The 10,465-nt window shown below is 39.4% G+C and overlaps 1 protein-coding gene across 19 annotated transcripts in view; it reads left to right on the forward strand.

The window, feature by feature from the left end:
* Positions 1–10,465, forward strand: part of ACACA (acetyl-CoA carboxylase alpha) — a 291,002-nt gene that overhangs the window by 242,552 nt on the left and 37,985 nt on the right. For all 19 annotated transcript variants that reach the window (XR_461987.2, XR_461986.2, XR_461989.2 and 16 more), the window contains 3 exons: positions 2,194–2,290; positions 3,062–3,197; positions 10,212–10,389. Coding sequence is in view for 8 of the 19 variants with exons in the window: in XM_007481899.3 (XP_007481961.2) it covers positions 2,194–2,290; positions 3,062–3,197; positions 10,212–10,389 (411 nt within the window). In the remaining 11 variants the exon portion in view is untranslated. The remainder of the gene's footprint in view (positions 1–2,193; positions 2,291–3,061; positions 3,198–10,211; positions 10,390–10,465) is intronic.

The raw sequence follows: 10,465 nt of genomic DNA on the forward strand, positions 1-10,465 counted from the left end.
AGCCGGTGCCCCTCATCATGGTAGCAACAAGGAGCTATTAGATGGTGGATCTCATAGACAATGTCTTGTGTGTCGAGTTTGCTGCTTGCAGAGAAGGCTGAAGCTTACAGTGACAGGGCTCCAGATTTCATTAAAGTCTACTGCCTCATCATGGCAAAGTGTTTGAAGTCCAGTTAGATCATTTAAAATATGTATAATGAAAATTATACCAAAGAGAGGGGAAAAACAGAGACATAGAAATAAAGACAGCCATTACCTCTTACCTATTTCTGCCTCACTGCCTCTTACCGTTTTCTGAGGCCCAGTGTGTAGATTATGCCCATAACTCCTTCACTAACTCCTTGGGAAGCTAAGCAAATCTAACTTCTCTCTTACACTCTTCTCTATCTGGAAAGAAACTAGACAAATGTTAAACCCCAAGAGATTGTCAATATAAAGGGCTTTGAGATCTTCCTATAGAAAGTAGATAATAAGGCTTCATCTATTTTATTGTGTTGGAAAAAAACAACTGAATTTTCCCTTAGAGCAAACATCTTGAGAGGGCATTTAGCTCTTGTTGTTTGCACTCATGTTGTTTACAGCTCTCCCTAGCCTGACTTTTCCCTTTTCTTTATATTTGACAAGTTCTAAGCTTCATTGTGTTACACACACATGCACACACACAAGTATATAAAAAAAACAAATGGAGCTTACTTCTTTCAAAAGCAGTGGCATTTCAAAAAATAAATATAAATGTATTCTTCTGGGATTGTTACTGTAAGTGCTGCCAAAACTCATCTTTGGTATGTATGTTTGGAATATGTGTGCTATTGGCTGTAAATTGTCTTTTATTATTCCATGGCACCTTGTCCAGGGACACACTATAAAACAAGATGTAGCATCTTCATGTGCTAGCCTGATAAAATTTATATGAAGTATAATGGAAAACAGAAGTTGTTCTGAGCTGTTTTCAAGTTCAATAAATAACTGTAATACTCGGATAAAGATGTTCTTTATTAGGTCACATGGGCCCTAATATATAAGTTATAAGTTACCGATTTAGGGTGGCTTTTGCAATTACAAGTTTCCAGTTGGATTGTTAATCATTGGGAATAGGAATATTTCCAAACCCTCCTGTGTACCTCCTGCTCGTTGTCTGGGCTGTCTAGAGTACTTTGCATCTGATTTGGTACAGGCAAGTGGCAGGGGGTAGTGAGTGGTTTCTACCTAGTCCCCAACAGGTCTTTTGGGATCACAGAAACCTATTTCTAGTAGCCATTGTAATGGTCAGATCCTCTCCTGAAAAAGTTTGTAATGGGCAGTCTGTGGGGATTGAAAGACTAACACATACCAACCTCACCCCTAAGGAATGGAGCTGTAAAAGCTCAAATTGAACCATATCTTGGAAAGTAAGGATTCTTTTTCTGCCAGAGGATCATATCTCTCTTATCCCCCTGGAGTATCATTCCTGGGTTTTCACTGGATAATCTTTGAGTGTAGGATCAAGTTGGAAAGATGCAAAGAGGCTAGGGGGACCTTGGAGTTCTGTTCAGGCATTTTAAATTAATCAACCCATGGAGGCCTGGAGATATATCTCCTGCAGGATTCTTAAGTTTCTGGCAATAAGTACATCTGCCAGTCATGCCAAGTTGAAGGAAAAATTACAGGTTTTCCTAACTACTGCATTCCTTTTTGTTCCCTTTCCAACCCTCCCCATACATTTAGTCTTGTCTGTCCTGGGAATCCAGATTTACTCTAATTGAAAGAAAATGACTCAAGACAAAACTAAAGGATTATAGGTTTACAAGTAGAAGATACCTGAACTAGTCCCCAGTTCTTATGATGAATTTGGCTTATCCATTGCTTCATTTCCCCCAGAATTCTAATGTTTTGTTCTGCTTTTCTCTCCTGACAAAATAATTGGGGGGTAGTCTCCTGTTTGCTATGACTAACTTTGGGATGTTATAGGTGTTTTTAAAAAACCCATGACCTTTCTGCATTCCTTTATTTCTCATGTTATGTTTGACATTGAATCTAGGTCACACTTATAGTCCCTTTAAAAAGCCAGATTTCTTCTTTTCTCCCTATTATTAACATTGTCTCTCCTTCCATACTATGCCCCCAAGCCCCAGTTTTGATGTGGGATTGAAAAATAAATGACGAGTTGTATAAGAGTAACATGCATGGATTCCTCTGTGCTTCATCTGTTATCAGGCTAGGTGGAATACCTGTAGGAGTTGTTGCCGTAGAAACCAGAACAGTAGAGCTCAGTATCCCAGCTGATCCCGCCAACCTGGACTCTGAGGCCAAGGTAGGTCATCTCTGGCAGCACACTGTGTTTCTATGTGGAGAACTGTCACAAGTTTCTTGTATAGAGCCTGTGACCAAAATCAAGACTTTGCAGACTATAAATGTATCAGGGGAAAGGAGCTTTAGATGTTCAAGAGTACCATTAATGAATGTTTAATAATTTTTTTCAGATAGAAAATAGAACTTTTATTCTAAATATTCTACAGTATTCAATTGCAATTGTAACTGAACTTAGGGTCTGAACCTAAGGGACACCATCTAGAGTGTTGCTTATTCCCATGTGCCTAGAACAGAAGTTGCAGTACATGGCTACAATTTGTTTCCCTCATAGCTGTGCTCATGATACTCAGAAGTATCACAGACTATATTGATGTGTACATGGAGGGTTCATGTAGCTCATATTCTTTAAAGGAATGACCGGGGGTGGGGGTGGGGGTGGGGGTGGGTTCAGCATTGTTCTATATACTAGAGAAAGTACTATGATTAGCAGAAAGCAAAACAAAACAAAAAAACAACCTTGGGTTCTACCTTAGGTGTGGTGTTTACCTGCTCTATGCCTTTAGACAAGTTGTTTGACCTCTCTCTGAGTCTCTTTTTCTTCATCTACCTGATGAAAATTAATAATACTTTACCTGACAACCTCAGAGGATTGTTTTGTGGCATATAAGATTTCAAAACACTTTTTTTCATCAGTCCTTAAAGAAAACTGCCACCTCAACCCTCCAAAACTGTATATTTAACAGTATTTCCCTCTCTTGACTTTTCCCAACAGATCATTCAACAGGCAGGCCAGGTTTGGTTTCCAGACTCTGCTTTTAAGACCTATCAAGCTATCAAGGACTTCAACCGAGAAGGACTTCCTCTCATGGTCTTTGCCAACTGGAGAGGCTTCTCTGGTGGAATGAAAGGTGATCTCCTTTACTAATAAATACTTTGTATCTGTGCCAAATGGGATTCACATATTTTGGGAAAATTAGGGGAGAAAAAGGGCAGGAAAATCACAGTGTGTTATAGAGCCTCATATGAACTTTGAGGAATACTTATGGAGGACATTGTGAATACATCTGGTGCTGCTACTACTGTGAGGTTAGCTCTCACATCAAATACCTTTACTTCACACTTCTTCCCTTCTACAAGTGCACCTTGCTAATTAGGGTTATGCCCTTTAGGTTCTGAATAATGGCTGAAGATAGATTATAAAATTGAATATAATTAGAAAAATTAAACTGACTCCTTACTAAAGAACACTAAAGTGGCAAATTCAGATGTTTCCATAATTATCTTACTATCATTCTGAGCCTGTGATTCCAGCATGTCCTACCATTGTCAAAAGGCAAGGTCCTCAATAGAAAGGACATCTTTTTCTTCTGTCCTTCTGTGGGAGTTGATTATTCCATAATTGACAATATCCCCCATTTTGGATGGATCCCCCCAATATCCCCATATATCCATAGGATGAACAACTTTCTCCTAATTAGTAAAATACATGTTGCATGTATAAAAGAAAAGACATTTTTATCCAAATGTTGCAGGCATCATACTCAGAGCTGGAAATATAAATATGAAAAGGCAAGATAGACCCTTCCTTAAAGAGCTTACATTGTTATAGGGGGAAATAATACTTAGAGGAAAATGGAAGCCAGGAAATAGATAGCATGGATCTAAGGAGTTACAGAGATGATGAATTGATGTGTATGACAGTCAGTTTATATAACCTTTCCAGAAGCACTGGTTCCATTGATCTCTACTGTAAACAGAGTGAGAGATTGGGAAGGAGGATGGGAGGAGAGAGAGGTTGATTAGGGCAGCAGCATGCATATGACAAGGTGGCTGAGTAGAATATGAAGATGAAGTGTAGTATAGAGTCTGGGGCCAAGAAGATACAGTGGCTAAGTGGGTTGCTTTGTACCCACTTAGTCATCAATTGAGATGGCTGGGCCCTGAGAAGGGCATTCCAAAGCAAAATAGATTCACTTTCCTAGCAACTTGGGTCATGGATTCTGGAATTCCAGTGAGTAGAGATCCAGATTCTTTGTAAGAAAGTGGGGCAACTTTGTCTGGGGCAACTAGGTAACCCAATGGATGAATAGTCCTTAGATCTAGAAATGAGAGGTTCTGGGTTCAAATTTGGCCTCACAATCATCCTAACTATATGACTCTGGACCAGTCACTTAAACTCAATTGCTTAGCCCTTATGGTTCTGCTGCCTAAGAACTGATCCTCAGTATCAATTCTAAGAGAGAAAGTAAGAGTTACTAAGCATTGGCCTATGTGAGTGATGAAAACTAGGCAGTGGCAGTAGGCCAACAGGCCAAAGTGTTTTGGTTGGATGGCTATATGGGAGCTAGCAATAAAGATGAATATGGGGAGAAAATAAGAATCCTTCAGATTCGTGGGGTTTCTGGACCTGATGTATATAAAGGGGCCATGGAGGAAACAAGGTAAGTATATAGACTATTCAATACTTCTTTAACTATGAGAAATTATGATGTACTCAGATGGTATATTGAGACAAGAGGCAGAGTGGAATAGATGCAGGAATCCAAATAATCAAAGAGAGGTGGGATCTAATAACTACTGAGTAGTGAGCCCTCATACATTCCACCCCACCCCCTACCTCCCAAAAGTAATTCTAAATTTTGAACTGGGTTAGAATAGAAGAGTATTTTAAAAAGTCCTTTGGGTGGGTGGGTGGGGAATAAAGGGAAAAAAAAGAAATTCCTCTTGGGACATGCCAGCAGCATGTAGGCAAAATTAGCCCCTTGTCTGCCAGTGGGATATCTCTACAGTGGAATAGGAAACACACTTGAGAGACATTTCTCAAGAACAAGGCCAAGCAGAAAACTGAGGCTGTGGGGTAAGTGGAGCAGAGGGCAACTTTTTATCTGAAGCACTACCATGATTCTCTTTCATGTTTTACTTGTGGAGACCTGATCTCTGTGGTAGTTGGTTTGTCATCCTGTCTCTCTCCTCCCATCCCTCTTTCCCCAGAGAGATATTGTTCCCCTAATCCAAAAAGATTGAATATATTAACATATGAACTGGAATAAATTAAGGATGTTGCCTAAGCACCGCCATTGTAGCTCATCATTTTTTTTAAACCCTTACCTTCCCATAAGGTACCTACCTACACAGTATTGATTCCAAGGCAGAAGAGTGGTAAAGGCTAGGCAATGGGGGTTAAGTGACTTACCCAGGGTCACACAGCTAGGAAGTATCTGAGGTCTGATTTGAACTCAGGACCTCCTGTCTCTAGGTCTGGCTCTTAATCCACTGAGCCACCCAGCTCCCCCTTCACCATTGTTTTTTACCATGATTCAATTAATAAGCATGAATTTTCACTTAAGATATTGGATACTGTGTGATGGAATTACCTAGAACCTGGCTCATATTAAGTGTTTATCAGCTAGAATCAACTTGATTCTAATCCATCTCAAGTTTTTTAATTGAAGTAGTAGTAAATAACCTTAGTCCATTCTGGTGTGCCATTTGTGGACAGACCTTCATTCCTTGCTGCATGCTTTGGCCAGGCCCCAGCTTGAACTGCCTGCTCCAGCACAGTTGGCATGATTTTTGAAACTTAGGTCTACAGTTGAACAATTGTAATATGAATCCAAATCCCTTTGTAATTAATTAATCCTCACCTCCTACCTCGCCCCAGCATATTTATTAATGTGATAATGTCTTTTGGGCATTTCTCACCTTTGCTAATGAACATCTTACTCTAGTTGTATGGACAGATGGGTCAGACGAGATATCTGGCATCTAGAAATGAGTTCTTGGCCTAGGAAAGGCAGAGGCTATTCTGTCTTCTGGAGTTTAGTTTTAGAACCACTAACTGGAGCTAAGAGTTGGAGCCTTACAATGGAAGCACTGCTGTTTATATTTCCACATCACTTGTTACAAGTAAGCTTTGGGGAAAGTACAGGAATGGAGGGTGGAGAGCAAGGTGGGTATAGGAGGGGGAAGAATAGCGCCTTTTATATTTACATACAGGTTAGGATGTTTTCTCCATATTATCTCATGTAAAGGGACCTAGGCAGAGAGCCTCTTGTCACTCTCCATGTCCCTTGGGGAGATGTTTGCAGTTTTGGTTTCAATACTGGCTGGGGATTATACAGGGAGGGAAAATAAACAATTATGCCATCCCTCAGTGCACACAAACACACAGCCAGAAGCCGACTGCACTGTGGGTAAAATGACTCCAAAATTGTGTGTAATGAGTAGGAAAAGATTAGAGACAGCTCTTGCTATGCTGAAAATTGACATTAGTGGAGGGAAAAAAAAAACTCTTTACTAGTCGGCCTAGGAGGTCTAATTCAAGCAGTAAAAATATAAATAAATAAATAAAGGCATATCAAGATGGTATTGGGGCTTTTTTTCCAATGAGTTCTATCTGGCCGGAAGGCTATTCAGCATAATGCAAAATTAAATTATAAAAACTGGCTGAATATTTAGATGGAAGAGCCATTTGGAAGCAGTTTATTTAGACGAACCGGCAATGACCCACAACAGGGAGACATCAAGCGTGAAATTTACTAGAAATTAGCACCAGGGTCCCAGCCTCAGCATGAATAGTTTGATAGGATGCAAATCCCAGTGATATTAAGCTGCTTCACTGCTGGTGCTACAGGGTCACTCTCAGTTGGCTTTTCATGTTATACTTATTATTTTTTCCTGGGACAGGTTATAAATAACAATAAAAAAATGTTTATTGAAAACTTTAACTGGAATGAAAGCCTGTTTTAAATCTCTGATTACTTGGATGTTGAAATACAGTACTGGCCACCTTAATGGGCTCATGAGGAATATTATGTGTATGCAGTTTATGTATGTCTGGTATTTGCCTTCAATGTCTTATTGATAATCCAGCCCAGACCAATGAGATCTGTTCTAGTTTCAAAGGTGTGGGGTATTGTGGAAACATAGAAAGATGATTGCCACCTCTGTCCTTTGCCTAACGCATGAAGTATCACTTTATGCATATTTTGTAATGGCCTGTACCTTAGCACTGAAAAGGCTGAAGGTGAGAGTCATCCATGCCAGTGGGGAGTATGGTTCTCTGTGCAGTTGTCCAGAGCTTGCATAACTCCTCTGTTTTAGGGGAGATGATCCGTCAGTCTTTCCTGTTAGCTTTTTTTTTTCCCAAGGCATGAGACTCAATAATCAGCTCAAATGTTGTTTTTAAAATTTGGCACATTGAATTGCCAGCCTAGATCCTTGGGGAATCCCCCTTTGCTCCAACCCTTAAATATGTGCTCTAACGTGAAAGGATTTTAGACAAGAGTATATTATCAGATTATTTGTTACACTGCTCCTTGACCTATGTTTTAAAATCTATGGTTTTAAAAGCAGTGCCATTGCTTGAACCATGCCAGATCTCTTCTAGTCTGTAGCAGTGGTTTCTCTTAAATAGTCCTTATGCCTTATCAGACCTTGTGAGTGTCAGATTGCATAACAGTTGGGGGTTCTCTGTCAAGCACATAGCACAGACATCAGGTGCAAGGTTTGGTAGAGTTGTGAGGGCTTCAGTTTCTGTTTTCTCACAACTACTTGGTTATACTGGGTCTTGAAAAATACTCATGGGGTGCTGGGTAAAGAATTGCCACTGGGTCCTTGGCAGCATAGAGAGCCTGGTTGTCAGTACCTTTTCTGATTGCACAGAGCTACTGCGTGGGTCCAATCTTATCATTTTATTTTACTATCTTGCATTGTATCCAGCATTGGATAATAGATCGCAACAGATAAATCTGGCTTGTTGTTTTGCCTAACAATGACACACACACACAGACATACACACACATGCACACAGGCACTCTCCCTCTGTTTTTTCTTTTCTTTTTTTTTCCCCCTTGAGCCCTGCTACCATTAAGGACCACTCTTTTCTCTTGTTGTTCTATGGATATACTCTTGGCAGTGCTGACAAATGTAATGCTAATTACACAATTATTTTATGATGTAGCACTAGTTGAAATATCTACTAAAGAATTAATTTACTTAAAATAATTTGAATCAAGCAATTATTTTCATAACCACAGAATTAGTGTAAAGTACTTAAAGCACTTTATTTGCAGCTCTTCATAATACAGCAGTTGTATAATTAGCAATAAATTTTTAAGATCTTTTCTTCCTTCTGAAAACAATTGTCTTCTCTCTGACCATGTATACATATCTAGGTTCCACATAGGGAATAGACTTTCAGTGGGACTGCTTAGAATGGCAGAGAGGGCATGAATTTCCTGACTCTTCAAAAAACAGACTGATGAAAAGGAAAGGCAATACCTTATAGGGAAGTGGACTTAGAATGTGTGCATAGGTTTTTATTTGTGAGGACCATACTTTAAAATGCCAGTTAATTATAATGGACTACTTGTTTTGGTTGCTTTTAAATTCCACCAAAATATCCCTTTGTATTGGAATTTCAAGAGTTTTTGTTTGTGCCATACCCAAATTCTTATTTCTATAAAGAAGTCTGGGTTTTTTGCTTGTTTTTGTTTTTTTGCCATTAATTAGTACTCTGAAAAGATCTGGTGTTTTCCTCTTAAAATGTTAGCTCTGACATATACAGCCCAACATCTGGAATCATAAAACTGAAACTTAAGTGGCGTTTAGACTTCAGTGAACTGGGAAATGAAGAAAAGTCCATAAAATGTTAAACTAGGAAGGACTGACCTTCATTTCCAAGGTCATACTTTATTCTACCAGGGATCCCTTTGCCTCAAGGCTGCTTCTGACCAAAGCCTCTGGCCTCTGTTTTCTCCTTTACTAAGTGAAGAAAAGGATGGTCAATTTGATTGTCTCCTTCAGATAGTGTAGCTTTTCCAGAAAGCAGTTTTTAAGGGCTAAATATTTATCCTCAAGAATATAATAAAAATATAAATACTTAGTGTTAGTTCTATTTTCAGAGTTGATATTCCAAAATGCACATTAACAGGTAGGAGAGTAGGCTCTCAAAGTGTTACCCTAATACTTCAGCTACTTTGATGCTTTGGATGTTAGCTTTGGAGTCAGAATAGAAATCCTGGCTTTACTATTTAGCATCAATGTGACCTTGGGCAAATCATTTAACGTATCAGGGGTCGTCTTGTTTTCTCCTCTCTAAAATGATGGTGTTGGACTGGTTGGACTCAGAGGGCCTTTCCAGTTCCTAATCTATGAGTCTATGCATATAGATTAGAATATTAAATTCCTGCCTTTGGGAAGCTTAGATTATACTAGAAAAGTTAAACATCATACCTATATGAAAAACTTTTAAAAACTTACATAGTAACATTTTTTCAAAAAGACTATATGTTATCTTTTTTTTTTTAAGCCCTTACCTTCCGTCCTGGAGTCAATACTGTGTATTGGCTCCGAGGCAGAAGTGTGGTAAGGGCTAGGCAATGGGGGTTAAGTCACTTGCTCAGGGTCACACAGCTGGGAAGTGCCTGAGGCCAGATTTGAACCCAGGACCTCCCATCTCTAGGCCTGGCTCTCAATCCACTGAGCCACCCAGCTGCCCCCATAAGTTATCTTCTGAGTATTACCAAAGTCTAGAGAGGATGCAAAGTAAATAAGCAATCAAGAAGCCTTCCTGTAGGAGGTGAACTTTGAACATTATATATGAGAATGCATTTTTCTCTGCTTATACTTTTTTTTTGGTCCATGTTTTTAATTTCTTCAGTGTGGGAACATCTTCCACAAATACAGATGAACAATTCATCTCTAACTTCATGTGGTCTTAAAGATCTCAGGCTTTGTGAAAATAATTATATGATTTGCCCATGATCACACAGCTATTAAGTGTCAAAGGCAGGATTTAAATTCAAATTTTCCTGATTCCACCCCTTTGTGTGTTTAAGTGTTCTGTTAAAGGTATTTGTTTGACATAGTAATGCCATGAGAGTAAGTTGTTTGTTTTCTAACTTTTTTATCTTCCACAGACATGTATGACCAGGTCTTGAAGTTTGGCGCTTACATTGTGGATGGTTTGCGTGAATGCTCTCAACCAGTGATGGTTTATATCCCTCCCCAGGCTGAGCTCCGGGGAGGGTCCTGGGTTGTGATTGATCCCACCATTAACCCCCGACACATGGAAATGTATGCTGACCGAGAAAGCAGGTACCTTTTATTTCACAGTGACCATGCTCTATGATAGGCCCTCCTCTTTCTAAAGAACACTTCAACATAACAAAAA

This window comes from Monodelphis domestica, chromosome 2, assembly GCF_027887165.1.
Source record: "Monodelphis domestica isolate mMonDom1 chromosome 2, mMonDom1.pri, whole genome shotgun sequence".
Classification (NCBI taxonomy): Eukaryota; Metazoa; Chordata; class Mammalia; order Didelphimorphia; family Didelphidae; genus Monodelphis; species Monodelphis domestica.